Source organism: Neophocaena asiaeorientalis, unplaced genomic scaffold (assembly GCF_003031525.2).
Source record: "Neophocaena asiaeorientalis asiaeorientalis breed wild unplaced genomic scaffold, Neophocaena_asiaeorientalis_V1.1 scaffold82, whole genome shotgun sequence".
In the NCBI taxonomy this organism is placed as follows: domain Eukaryota; kingdom Metazoa; phylum Chordata; class Mammalia; order Artiodactyla; family Phocoenidae; genus Neophocaena; species Neophocaena asiaeorientalis.
Window position 1 is genome coordinate 8,576,397 of NW_020173068.1, and position 14,373 is coordinate 8,590,769.

Consider the following 14,373-nt stretch of genomic DNA (forward strand, 5'->3'; position numbering starts at 1 on the left):
TCCCCATCAACTCTGAGATGCTACAGATCTTCTCGTACTTTTAATCCAGACACACATCCCATCATCCAGATGTTTCACTTTTTTTCTTTTTTTAGGTTTAATCTACTTATAGTAAGATGCACAAATCTTAAGTGTATAGCTCAATGAATTTTTACATCTAACTACGCTAGTGTAACCATTACCCAAGTCAAAATATGGAATGTTTTGATCCCCTCTCGGAAAGTTCAGAGTATAAGAAGAGGCTATGTGTGGGGTGCTGTGTGGTGGTGTAGGTGATGTGTGTGGGTATCTGGCCCAGGTAAAACTGTTCATGAATAGAAAAAGTTGGGTAATCACTGACATAGGTACATCTGGTCAGTGGCTTCAGCTCTCTGCTTCCCTTTGTAGCAAAACTTCTTCAAAGAATTGTCTCTACCAGTGCTGTCCAATAGAAATGTAATGCAAGCCCCATAGGTGATTTAAAATTTTCTAGTAACCATAACAAATAAGTAAGAAACAGGTGAAATTCAATTTTAATATATTTTATTTAACCCAATCTATTCAAAATATTATTTTAACATGTAATCAATACATAAAACATTACTGAGATATTTTGCATTCTTTTTCCATACCGTCTTTGAAATCCACTTAAAGCACATCTCAGTTGATATTAGCCACCTTTCAAGTGTTCAGCAGCCATATGTGTTCAGTGGCCACCATATTGGGCAGCCAGGTCTATACTCACCAGCTCTGACTCCTCTCCTGCCATTTTCTCTTTTTTTTTTTTAAGATTTTTTGGATGTGAACCATTTTTTTAAAGTCTTTATTGAATTTGTTACAATATTGCTTCTGTTTTATGTTTTGGCGTTTTGGCCACGAGGCACATGTGGGATCTTAGCTCTCCGACCAGGGATCAAACCTGCACCCCCTGCATTGGAAGACGAAGTCTTAACCACTGGACCGCCAGGGAATTCCCCTACCATTTGCTCTTGAACCCACTCGAGTCAGACTTTTGCCTCTACCATCGACCCAGTTTGTTCTTGCCAAGGTCATCAGTGGTTTCCATGGTCACTTTCATGTTCAGTTCTCAACTGACTTGACCCATCAGCGGCATTTGGTACCGTAGATCATTCCCTTCTCAAAACGCTTTCTCCGGTTGGCTTCTGGAATTTCTCTCTTGTAGTTTTCCTGTTATCTCACTGCCTGTGCCTTCTCAGTCTCCTTTGCTGGTTCCTCATCTTTCCTCCAAGCTTTCAATGTGGGGTGCCCCTGGGTAGTCCTTGGACATCTGCTCTTTCTGTTCCTCTTCTTTAGTGATCTAACCCACTCTCCTCACTTTAATGACCATCTAAAGGGTGACGGCTACCAAACCAAACCGGCTGACCAGACCTCTCTCCTGGCTCCAGACTTGTACACCCAGATGCCTACTCAACATCCTCACTGGAGCCTTTAAGGGGCGTCTCAGACTCAGTATGTCTAAACCCAAACTCCTAATACCCGCACCCCCCACCGCCAAAGCTCGTAAATGGCAACTCCATCCTTCCAGTTGCTCAGGCCAAAAACTTTGGAGTCATTCTTGACTCCTCTCCAATCCCCACACCGTATCCATCAGCAAATGAGTTCTACCCTAAGAATGTATCCAGAATCTGACCCTTTCTCAGAGTGACATTAAATACAAGTCAGGGGCTTCCCTGGTGGCGCAGTGGTTGAGAGTCCACCTGCCGATGCAGGGGACGCGGGTTCGTGCCCCGGTCCGGGAAGATCCCACATGCCACGGAGTGGCTGGGCCCGTGAGCCATAGCCGCTGAGCCTGCGCGTCCGGAGCCTGTGCTCTGCAACAGGAGAGGCCACAACAGTGAGAGGCCCGCGTACCGCAAAAAAAAAAAAAAAAGTTACCATTAAATACAAGTCAGATCACGTCGTTCTGCTTAAACTCTGCGATGGCTCCCATCTCACCAAGGGTGAGATTTTTAAGTCCTTACCATGGCCTCCAAGGGTCAGATGAGCTGGCTTCCCGCTCCCTCTTGGCCTCCTTTCCTTCACCCACAGCCTCGCTATGCTCTAGCCGCACTGACCTTCTGCTCCTCCTCCCTCCACGCTCTTGCCTCAGGGCCTTTGTGTTGGGTTTTCGCTCTGCTTGGAATGTTCTTCACCCACATATTGTCAAGGCCAACTCTTGAGGGACTTTACTCAAATGTCCCTCATCAGAGAGGCCTTCCCTCACCACCACACCGCATATATATTCACTAGAGATAAAATAATCCCCTCCCGCACTCCCATCCCATTAATTTTTTTCCCTTTGCAATCGCCACCATCTTACATATTACATGTACATCGTACATACATACGAACCTTCAAGTCGTGAGCTTTCAAAGATGTGAACATGCGTTTGTATGTCCAGTCACGTAAGTTAGTTGAATTGTCTGGCGTACATTGTCACGTGTGTGCATCCTCTATAAGTGGTTGCTTTTTTATTTTTTTATTTATTTTTTTGCGGTACGCGGGCCTCTCACTGTTGTGGCCTCTCCCATTGCGGAGCACAGGCTCCGGACGCGCAGGCTCAGCTGCCATGGCTCACGGGATCAGCCGCTCCACGGCATGTGGGATCTTCCCGGACCGGGGCACGAACCCGTGTCCCCTGCATCGGCAGGCGGACTCTCAACCGCTGCGCCACCAGGGAAGCCCGGTTGTGCTTTTGTGTACTTTGCTGTACAGTACTATACAGAGTACAGTAGTTCAGTATCTTTGTTTCAAACGCAGGATGTCCCGAAGCAAGCGTAAAAGCAGCGGTGATGTAGCTGGTACGGCTAAGAAGCGCCAGCTGTGGTACGGTACTACTGTCCTTTTCAAGGTACTGTACTGTAAAATTTAAAGTGTTTTCTTTATTTTTTTGTTGTTTGTTCTTTACGTATTATTTGTGTGAAAAGTATTATAAACCTATTACAGTACAGTACTCTATAGCCGATTGTGTTAGTTGGGTACCTAGGCTAACTTTGTTGGACATAAACGAACAAATTGGGCTTACGAATGCGCTCTCAGAACGGAACTCTTTCGTATGCAGGGAACTTACTGTATTTACTTTTTTTTATTATACTTTCCCGTTTTTTTTTTTTAACATCTTTATTGGAGTATAATTGCTTTACAATGGTGTGTTAGTTTCTGCTTTATAACAAAGTGAATCAGCTATACATATACATATATCCCCATATCCCCTCCCTCTTGCGTCTCTTTCCCACCCTCCCTATCCCAACCCTCTAGGTGGTCACAAAACACCAAGCTGATCTCCCTGTGCTATGCGGCTGCTTCCCACTAGCTGTCTATTTTACGTTTGGTAGTGTATATATGTCCATGCCACTCTCTCACTTCGTCCCAGCTTACCCTTCCCCCTCCCTGTGTCCTAGAATATAAGCTCTATGAGATCAGGGACTTTGTTTGCTCACAACTGTATTCCCAGTGCCTAGAACAGCACTTGGCACATAGTGGGAGCTCTAGAAATATTTGTTGAATGAATCAATGGTATTGCTCATAGGTGAACAAAGTCACCAGTGGATGAAGGATGACTTTCGCCCAGAGTAGACAAATATGGCTAAGAGCCCGGTTCTGGGCTGGACCCCCTGGGTTTGAATCCCAGCTCTCTCCTTGCCAGCAGTGACCGTGGCAATTCAGTTCACCCTTCTGTGCCTCAGTTCCTCGTCTGTGAAATGCAAAGGATGCCAATACCTCCCATTAGGCTGTGTGAGGAGCGCATGAGATTCTACACGTGAAGCTGCCCGGCTGACACTGAGTGTTTGGTAAGTGTTAGCTTTTTTTTTTTTTTAATATCTTGTAATACCACTTTGGGAAATGTAACTATGTAAAACATGAAAAATTAGGTTGAAGATAAAAGAAAAATGGAAATGCAGACCAGTATGGGGGAATTTTATTGTATTTATAAAGGAAAAGGTAGGTCAGAAATTAAATAGGATTAATCGGATGCTGTTGTGTGTCAGCTGCAGGGAGCCGGAAACATATGCAGAATCTTCATCCTTGGGAAGTCCTGTCGCAGAAAGGAAGATAAATCTCAGTCTGGGGGCACTGGAGTAAAGGCAAGATGGGACAGGACACCTGGAATAAGGGTGATGGAGACGCCGGTGTTAAGACTGACTATGTGGGTCCCAAAAGGACCTCGGTCTTAGCCCCAGTTCTCCCAACCTACTCCCAGTGAGATCCTGGGCAGTCACTTGCCTGTGAAGAAGCTGCTTCTAATCCCCAGACAGGGTTAGATTAGGTTATTCTTTCCAGCATACACGTTCACCACACCCTTTACATCTCTTACCATTTATCACACATTAAATAATCCACCATACAAGTAATTAATTTCTGTCTGCCTCGGTGTGTTATAAATTCCATGTGAGCAGAGACCACGGCTGTCTCATCCATGGCTGTCCCCCCAGCCCAGAGCCTGGCCATCTTTGGATGATTTTTAAGGGATGGGAAGATGGATAAATCTGAACTTGTTACCTTACAGGACTGTTATGTGGACACAAAGTGTGGTGAGTGCAAAAGGAAGCCATCTGCCAAATCATTCTACTCTGAACTCTTAGGGTGTAAGAACTCATTCTGCTGTTATGTTTCCTCAGGCCCACTGTGATGTCCTGGTATTTGCAGCAGTTGAGCTGGAGCGGGAACAATGGCTGGAGCAGCCCCCAGGCCCCTTTCTGCTGCTCTATGACTTCGAGCTCTGTGAAGCCTCTGGCTTTTAACCTGCAGGAACAAAGCCTGCATTCTTAGGACTTGGCCCTCCTTAGGGCCACTCTGCCCCACTGGGGCCTGGTGGGAGTCATAAAGCAGGTGAATGATGACCTAATCCCAGCGTGAGAGGCACAGGGGAGGCATTATTCTTAGGGGCATTTTTTTAAAAGAATTCTAGCCTTCGGGACCTTGGCGGTGATTGGAGCGAACCTACTCCCTTCACAGAGGAGGCAACTGGGAAGCTGACTTGCTCTGTGCGGAGAGTTGGCTGCAGAACCAGACCTGGGCCTCAGATGTCCATCCCGCCTCCCAGGCTGGTTCTTGCCCCTCCTGCACTCTTCCTGTCACCCTGCTGCTGCTTGCATCTCCCCAGGACTGTACTTGGTGAGATCTCTGAGCTCTTGGTGTTTAATTAGGCTGGGAAGAAGGTGAGGGGGCACACGGAGAGCTCTGCTGGGAACTGAATTTGCTTAATAGTTTGGTCCAGAAGTGCCTGGCAGAGTCGTGCTGGGACACGTTTGTGCTCACAGTTCAAAGTCAGGCTCTAAAATATAGCCGTTTCTCCAAACAGTCGTGTCATTTGGGGAAACTGTCTGCGAAGTGGAGTTCATGTGAAGCGCTCCAGGGAAGCAAGGCAGGTCTTGGGCCTGCCTGGTCCCTGACTTGGGACCAGATGCTGCCCCTTCTTTGCCTCAGTTTTCCTCCTCTGTAAAATGGGAAAACTCATTCCTGATCTCCCCTGACTCCTACTGGGATTGTGGGGGTCAGGGAGAGGGGAACTGACTGTCACTCCCGTCTCTCCCTCTCACGAGCGCTGCTCACACTTGTCCACCCGAGGGTGTTGGGAGGGGCTGGTCTTCCTTTGGCTTTACAGTTTTATGAACTTGGTAAGGGATCCAGGGCACGCCTCCTACTACATCAGCATCAGAGTCCCCTGGGTCCCTTGTTAAGATGATTTAGATTCCTGGATCCTATCCCAGAACTGTTGAGTAACATTTCTGGACACAGACACCGAGCCTGGCCTCTGGCTACACACTGGAGATACAGCAGTGGACAAGACCAGTCTCTGTCGCACATTTTCTCCCCTTCTTCCGGTTCTTGATGTGTGGAAGGAGGGACCCCATTCCCAGTTTGCTTGGTAGAGCCCCACACCTTTGGAGATGAGGAGTTTCTTTCCTTTTCCAGCCCACGCTCTGGGAAAGAAACCTCTGAGGTCCCTAAACACACACACATGCACACATGCACATGCACGCATACACACACACATACACACGTATTCCCACCTGTGCTCCTGCAGCAGGGTCACCAGGATGTTCTCCAATGCCATCTGCTTTTGGTCTGCCCACATGCTGTCCACCTGACGGCCAAGCCGTACCTTTGCTCCTTGCTCCTGGTTTCTCTCTCTATTCGATTAGAAAAAGAGAAATAACTGAGGTTGCTACTTGAATAGGACGCAGAGAGGCCTGCGAAAGGCCAGGGCAAGGTTAGCAGAGCAGGGTGCCTCCCTCTGCCTATTCCAATATCTGGCATAGACTCTTGCACCCAACTGAATTAGACTCAGCAACGTTTAAGAAGACAGTATCTATAGGAGTGAAGACAATAGACTATGAAACACATATCTTCCTACAGACGACTTATTAATTACAAAGGAGAAAATGTTAAGTTCACAGAGGAGAAGCCTGGCAGACGTTATGCTAACCAAGTGATCAAAGTTACCATCACCAGTGGGACAGATTGACATCATGTGCCGCCTGGTAGGATGCACTGAGAAGGACGCAACATCACTTCTGTTGCATAACATGAATGTAATCATGAGAAAGCACCAGGCAAGTCCAATATGAGGGACATTCTATAAAGAACTGGCCTTTACTAATCAAAAATGTCAATGTCACAAAAGACTGAAGAACTGGTCCAGATTAAAAGAAACTAAAGAGACATGACAACTATGATGGCACCTGTGATGCTGGATTGGGTCCTGGATGAGGAACATCCAGTTGGGGACAACTGGTGAAATTTGAATATGGACTCTAAGTGATAATTATACTGTGATTATGTAAGAGAGTGTCCTTTAATTAGATACTAGGAGACACACAGAAGTACTTAAGGATAAAGGGTCATGATGACTGCAATCCACTCTCAAATGGCTCAGCAAAATAATAATAATACGTACCTGGGTTTGTGTGTGTATGTCTCGATACAAAGTAAGCAAATATAATAAAAATATTAGGAACTGTTGACTACAGGGAAGGGAATGTGAAAGCCCTTTGTACTATTGCTGCAAGTTCTCTGTAAGTTTGGAATTTTTTCAAAATAAAAACTAAAAAGTGGGGCTTCCCTGGTGGCACAGTGGTTAAGAATCCGCCTGCCAATTCAGGGAACATGGGTTCGAGCCCTGGTCCGAGAAGATCCCACATGCCGCGGAGCAACTAAGCCCGTGTGCCACAACTACTGAGCCTGCACTCTAGAGCCCGCGAGCCACAACTACTGAAGCCCACGCACCTAGAGCCCATGCTCTGCAACAAGAGAAGCCACCGCAGTGAGAAGCCCATGCACCGCAATGAAGAGTAGCCCCCACTCGTCACAACTAGAGGAAGCCCACGCGCAACAATGAAGGCCCACCGCAGCCAAAAATAAATTAATTAATAAATTTTAAAAAAACAAACAAAAAACTAAAAAGTGTTCAGGCTGTAGAGTCAGGCTGTTTGAATGCTAACTCTGCCGCTCTTTGATGTGTGTCCTTTAGAAGCTATTAATGTAGCTTCTGTACGATGGGAGTAAGAGGACCTGCTTTGTAGAGTTGTTGGAAAGAGCACATAAGAAACTAAGAATAGGGACTTCCCTGGTGGTCCAGTGGTTAAGACTTTGCGCTCCTAATGCAGGGGGCCCTGAGTTCGATCCCTGGTCAGGGAACTAGATCCCGCATGCTGCAACAACTAAAGGATTCCCACATGCTGCAACTAAAGGATTCCCACATGCCGCAACTAAGGGTTTTCTTGCCACAGCTAAAGATCTCGTGTGCTGCAACTGATACCCGGCACAGCCAAATAAATAAATAAATACTAAAAGAAAAATAAAAAGAAACTAAGAATAATGGCTAACACTACCAAGGGCTCACTCTGTGCCCAGCACTGTGCTGGGTGTGTGTAAATGTCCCGGGGTAAAGTCTTTGTTTCTGGCAGAGCCACAGTCAAGTGGTGACTACCACTGGTGTTGTCACTGTTGGAGCCCATCACAGGGACAAGCACATAGTGGGTGCTCAGTGATCATTTATTAGTTAAGCGTAAGCTGAGGTTTGACATTGGAGCCCTTCTGCTATGGCGAGTCCAGAAATGACAGATGCTGTGCAAGGGGAGAGACCAAACTTGGTCCCTCCAAACCGCGATGCACTTGGGGTACGGGAAGAAGTCACGAGAACGTCAGCTCACCCCTGCTGCCTGCTCATGATGTCCTGGAGAAGCTTGCGGGCAGACAGCTGGGCCAGCACCTTCCGGTAGCTGTTGGTGAAGATGGCGTCTGCGTACCTCGGCATCCTAGTGGAAGGAGTCAGAGGTCAAAAGGCAGGGTGGGAGGCCCAGGAGGGCTGTGCTCACGGGGTCTCTATAAGGTCCTTCTGTGGCCTGTCCCCAGAGAGAGCTGGAACCTGGGCTGAGTGACCTCTCTGGGGCTCAGAGTCTGCCTCCCTCCCAGAGATGAGCAGTGGAGGCTGCCCGAGGAGATAGCTGGGGACCAGCTGGTGGCTTGATTCTGCACCCCCTAAGTAGCAACCCTGGCAGGGCTAGCTTTGGGGTGGCAGGAATACAGCAGGCCCTGTTGTCAGGACTGCTTACCTGAGGGGCTGGGAGGGCGGGGAGCCGTGGGAGCCGCTGCTGAGGGTGAGGGTCACGAGGAAGAACACCCAGAGCAGCATCCTTCACCCCTGTGCTGGCACCTGGGAAGTGACAGACAGGAAGAAAAGGTCAGGTGAAGCCATAGCCACTGGGATGTCTTTTTGCTGGGTGGGCCCAGCCCTGGGCTTGGCTCCATGCAAGTTTGGCCCTTGTCTTTTGGAAGCTGTCGGGTAGGAAGAGGAACCCAGACACACCTGGGTTCGAGTTCTGCCTCTGACAGTCACAAGCTCCGACCTCATTTTTTCCATCTGTAAAATGGGCATGATAAGGCTACTCTGCTGACCTCACAGGGTTGAACGTAAAACGAATGATAATGGTGAAACTGCCCCTCCTTGTAAGGCCTTATACATGGGATTCAGGCCTCAGCAAGGAATAGGGGAGGAGCAAGCACCTTCCCCTAGTCACCCAAGTCACCCAGCAGCCCAGTGTGGCACAGATGGTATTGAACAGGGCTAACAGCTGAGGCTCTGAGTCAGACAAATCTGAGTTCACATCTGGGCTCTGCCATCAGTAGCTGTGCATCCAGGACTAGCGGCTTCTCCTTTCTGGACCTCAGTTTCTCTATCCATAAAATGGAGTCAATAACTACACCTACTGCATAGGGTCCTTGTGAGTATGAGGTGACATGAGGCACCTGAAGTGAGCGCTTGGCACGTGGGCAACTCTCCACACACCTCTGGTCCGACGACCTAATGCTCAGGGAGCAGGCTGTCCTGATTTTGTGAGGAGTCGGAGGAAAGGGAGGAAGGCTATACATCTTGCTCCAGATGCTTAGATTTTGCCCTGGGAGAGACCAGGGAGCCTGGGGAGCCCGTGAGGCAGAATCATCTCATAGATCACGTAATTGTTCTTCATTGGGGCCTGCTGACACCGTGCTCGGCAATTAGGGGAAGAACAGCCTACAGGGAGAGAGCTGCCTCGGCTGGGGCGGTGCCACTACTGTCAGACCACGGTGTGGAAATGGCTGGCCTCGGAGTGACTCAGCCATCTCAGAGTTGGGTCTCCTCGTCTCCCAGGGGCACCCCCTCTCAGCAGGATGTGCACTCCATGGGGATACAGACCCCTCCGGAGGCTCTGCCAGCCCCTGAGAGGGCAGGACCCCTCATGTTCCACCAATCTCCCCACATCACTCCATTTCCAGCTGGTCCTGCTGAGGAGGGGTTTCCGGCAGGCAGGGCCAGCCCTGAGGGAATCCACTTCCTTTCCCGGACTCACTTGCCCTCTCAGGGCATCACCCCTCTTCTCCCAGACACCGGGGTCTCGACTAACCCAGGGATGCCCTGAGACTCCAGGAAGCACCCCGGGGACTGCTCAATGCTGCCCGAGACCCCTGCACCTCCAGAGCTGGAGGGAGCAGCCAGCCAGGCCTCAGTCATCAGCCCCTCTTCGACGTGCACCCCTTCATCCTCTCCACCCAAAGACAATGCTCCAGTTTCAGCTCAAACACTTGCTGCTGGTGAGTGACAGGGAGCTCACTAACTCTAGGAAAAACTGTTAGGAAGTTTTTCTCGTTGCACCAAGTCCAAGTCCCCTTATCCTGCAAATACTTGTTAAGCGTTTACTATTCTGCTAAGGACTGGGGCTAGAGAAAAGATGAGACCGCGGTGTCGGCCCCACGGGCTGCCCCTTTGACATCCACCTGCCGTGCCTCCCAGACCTTCTGCGCCTTCATCAACACGACAAGCCCTTTAGATGCGTTTTGCATCTGACTTAGAACTTGGCCCCCCAGACCAAGGATCTTCAGTCTTCTGTCCTCATCACACACTATCACACGTGGCCCCCCTTTCCCGACCTGGTCCACTGCTGGAGTTTCCTAAGTAAGGAGATCTTTGGAGGCAAAGGGGTCTCCTTGACATGACCACCGTTCTTCTGTCTCCCAGCTGCATCCTGGGCTTTCTCGTCTCATTTCTTGCTGATCTTGTAATGACCTGAGCACATCCAGGCTCCCAGTCACCTCACTCATCTCTCAGAAGCCCGTGACAACTCACCCCCTCCAGAGCGAAGCCCTAACCCCTGTTTTTGGCCTAAGCTCCACGTCAGCCTCCCCACCCGCTGCCCCTTCTCCCAGGGCTGGCACAAGTGATTCCCAGCCCCTGTGCCCAGCCGGCCCGCACAGCCCACCCTCACACTCGCCCTCAGGAGCAGGTATCACGACCTCCAATTTTACAGCCAAGGAAATGAGCCCAGAGAGGAGAAGGGCCTTTTTCCATGGTCCTCCATCAAATTAGTTTCGGAGTGGGCACTTCAGAACGGGCCTCCTGATCTGCACGGCGGCCTCTCAGAAACAAGCCCTTATTCACGAGACTCCCTATTCATGGGGTGCTTCAGAATTCATCACCTGCACATGGGAAATGGTTCTGAGAAGACTGAAAGCTTTTGCTCTTTGTTACTGGGTCTCTGGGGAAGAAACAAGGGGGACAAACAGGAACACCTGCTTGGTTGGCGTGTCCCTGTACACATCCGATGGTTTTAGGGAGTTGAAAATAACCCTACAGTGGCAGACTTTGGGGGGCAAGTCATAGTAAATCCAGTAACCCGTGGTCATGCAGAAGGAGACTGGGCAACCACATGATCTGGTCAACCAAGAGGCACAAAATTTGCCATAAACTGCTTGCCCCAGGGATGGGTCAAGCCACCACTGTAACCTCTGGGGTATGAGAACCTAACCCATGGGGTGGCAAAATCCCATTAGACAAAGAGGGAAAGCAACAAGAATTATCCAGTTTCTGGTACGATGAGAATAGAGGTTGTGTCACTAGGACTAAAATAGCTGTTGGCAGACATCTTCCACCTGGCCAGTCTAAGGAGCTAGAATTCACTGAATTAAATCGAGCATGAGTCCGAGAGCACCACTGACACCCCCTTGATGGCTCCGAAGGCATTTCAGGGGTTATCATCTATCATTATGAGTATCAGTTAACTCTCCACAGTGCTTACAAACTAATTCTGTGGTGAGATATATTTGAGGTCGTCTGGATTCAGGATAAATGGGCATTTGATTTACATCAGTTGGCACTTCTTGCCAGACTTCATGCCAGGATTGCTAAAGGAATTCTGCAGACGAAGCTTCAGCTAACAGCAGAGGTCAGGTCTCAAGTGCCAAACTAGCAAGGCCATGTTTGAGCTCCTGGAAAAAAATCTTTTACCTTTCTTAAATATTCTGCTGTGTAATTTAAGAACCTCAAAGCATTGGCATCCTGATTCAGTTTATAAACTCTTTCACCGATAGGGTTCCAAGTCGAAGGAGATCTAAGTTTTTCGTGAGGAAGCATCTTGAATGGTCATTCAAAAGAGTGACACCCCACCTCCTTCCAGAAAGGGTTTGAGATGGTTTATGGTAAAAGATACAAATACTTCAGGACCATTAAAGCCCGGGTCGAGAGACGAGCGTGGGGGGAATGGAGTGCTCCAAGGGTAGATAATTGTGTCTAAAACCTAGAGTAAGGAGCGCGGCTGCAATTGAGCAAGACAGCAAAACGTTATCAATTTCCAGGCAATTATGCTGAATCGGTTCTGAGCGATCGGTGCGCGGTATTGATTTGCACAGCCACTCGGTTCCTTTCTGGTCCATGGCAGAATCCCGTGCTTGACAGGAGAATCTAGCCAGGTGATGTCTTGCCCCAGAAGCCCACCTGCACACCCTCGAAGGAGCACTGAGACCTCATTTGCCCCAGACAGACACCTGGCACGTGTCTGCTGCCACCTCTCCAGGGATGGAGGTCCACGCATTTGAGATAACCTCAAAATGACACCCACCGACAAAAGCATATTCCAGAGCCCCTAGCGAGGGGCCTAAAATGTACTCACCAGTCCACGGGCAAAGAGGATGGCAGTGGCCTCTTGGATGTGGTGTCTCTGAGTTGCTCTCAACTTTCGCACCCACATCCAGCCCAGCCCCCGGGGCCGCCCCCCTCTCACCTCCGACGTGATGGGTCTCCCTCTGCTCTGAGACGTTGCTCCAGCTCCACGGGCCCCGCGCTCGGCGTTTGCTCCAGCGGCTGTGTGGCGCTCCCATCATTTATACCTTCATTTTCCCGAGCGTTGCCGGCGTCAGAGAATCAATTACTCACAAGTCCACCAAAGGATCATTTTTAGCATCACACTGACAAACCCTAATAGGGGAAAGAGGTTTTGCCCCTTGCAAATTAAGGCTTGTAATGAACTTTCCCTTTATCTTTGAGAGAACAGACAGAGCGGAAAGTTATATTATTCCAAGAGGCATAGAGTCTAATACTGCTCCCCTAATAATTGGAGTACTCCTTACAGTGAAACACGGAGGGTTCATTTATTCTCTGAGATAAATGAGCCTTTTTAAAAGTTCATATAATCTTGTTTTGTCCGTGTGCAACTTTATTTCACTTCAGGGCAGTCAACTTCACAGACTAAGTGTTTTGTGTTTTTCTCCCCTTAGTGAGGAGAGTTGTTTGCGATTTCCCTTATCCAATTATCAGGATTTTCCTCTATTTGACTTAACCCGCTGTGGTCACAGACTGGTGTAGGCAGCTAGCCCGGGGGGACATCCATAGTCGCGTGTCGGAGCCACCAAACGTAGACAGTTGCCTCAGAGGTGTGTGAAGTGAGAGGGAAGAGATGGAAATCTTGGGACGGTGGTGTTTCCAGATTTCTCTAGCCTATAGCTAAAGAATCTTCAAGAATGGCATGAAAGTGCGCGAGGCAGAAGCTCTGGTTTCCCATACGGCTGTTGTCGAGGAGTGGAAATAGCTCTAAGGTAAGAGTCCAGACACCTGCTGTCCCTCCTGTGCCTGTCCATCACGACCTCGGTGACCCTCAGCAAGCTACTTCTACCCTCCAAGCCTCAGCTTCTATACCATCAATTCCCACTCGCACCCCCAGCGAAACAGCAGAGAACAGTAGCTTTCAAACTTTTAAAAGAGTTTGAAACATGGATTTTCTTCGGAAATCTTCTGTGAAAGTGCAACATATAAAACAGATTTTTTTTAAACGGGGCTGCTCTGGTTGGAGACTGGAGACTGTCTTTGCCTGCCCCTGGACAACTCTATGGTTCACACTAAGAACCAGTAATGTCTGGAGGAAGCTCCTAGCAGTGACATTTGTGATCCAGTTTCTTAGCTTGCCCTGAGCCATGTTCTTGGCAAACATGGGTTGTTCCCCAGAGAAGCAGGGACTGAGTGTCATGTCGCCCTGAAGGCCTGGACACAAAGTGGTCAGGTCAGGCCAGATCCCCAGGGACTAAGAATAGGCTGACAGGTCACAGCAGCAGGTGGTAGATGGAGGAGTTGGGAGCCCCCAGGGCAATGGGCTCTCCTACAGTCAGAAGGTGTGAGGTTATCTCAGCCAACACAAGGTGGGGACCACAGAGAGCTGGGCGCCCAGAATGGTCACAAGGCCAGGGGACAGATATAGGACACACAGAATTGGCTGAAGAAACCATGGGACTCATAATTCAACCCCAGCTGAAGCTCTGTTCCAGAGATTGAGCTGAAGACTTCATGCTTGATCTCAGTTTCCTAATCTGTAAAGTGGGAGTGAGGCTCATGAGGCTGTTGGGTGAGGATTAAATGTGACAGTGGATAAGGTACAGGCCTGGAATAGAGTAAGTCTCATAAATTAGCTCTTACCACTGCTATCGTTGTTGTTGTTATAAATGAGGAAACAGGCCCAAAGAGGCTGCCCACTTTCCCATAGTCACACAGCTGGGCAGTGGTAGAGCCAGGACTCAGAGATTTCTGACTTGCAAATTCAGTGCTCCACAACAAGCTAACGTTCCATGGTCCACCACTTCTTATTTTCCTAC

General features: G+C 49.1%; 1 protein-coding gene across 2 annotated transcripts; it reads right to left on the minus strand.

Annotated features, from left to right (window-relative positions):
• Positions 1 to 3,876: 3,876 nt before the first annotated feature.
• On the minus strand, positions 3,877 to 12,558 carry GHRH (growth hormone releasing hormone). 2 transcript variants are annotated; one of them, XM_024743238.1, is made up of 5 exons: positions 12,516 to 12,558; positions 8,538 to 8,638; positions 8,136 to 8,240; positions 5,994 to 6,113; positions 3,877 to 4,015 (listed from the first exon to the last, which is right to left on the minus strand). In XM_024743238.1, the coding sequence occupies exons 2-5, from the start codon at positions 8,615 to 8,617 to the stop codon at positions 4,000 to 4,002; spliced, it is 321 nt and encodes a 106-aa protein (XP_024599006.1). In that variant the 5' UTR covers positions 8,618 to 8,638; positions 12,516 to 12,558; the 3' UTR covers positions 3,877 to 3,999. The 2 variants fall into 2 exon arrangements, with proteins under 2 accessions (XP_024599006.1, XP_024599005.1); XM_024743237.1 differs by having other exon boundaries at positions 12,405 to 12,558.
• Positions 12,559 to 14,373: the final 1,815 nt, after the last annotated feature.

Excerpts from the sequence above, each read along its gene's own strand:
- GHRH (XM_024743238.1), bottom strand. The coding sequence starts at position 8,617 with ATGCTGCTCTGGGTGTTCTTCCTCGTGACCCTCACCCTCAGCAGCGGC. Across the intron at positions 8,241-8,537 it reads CCGCCCTCCCAGCCCCTCAG|GATGCCGAGGTACGCAGACG; the intron begins GTAAGCAGTCCT and ends TCCTTCCACTAG. Across the intron at positions 6,114-8,135 it reads ATCATGAGCAGGCAGCAGGG|AGAGAGAAACCAGGAGCAAG; the intron begins GTGAGCTGACGT and ends CTAATCGAATAG.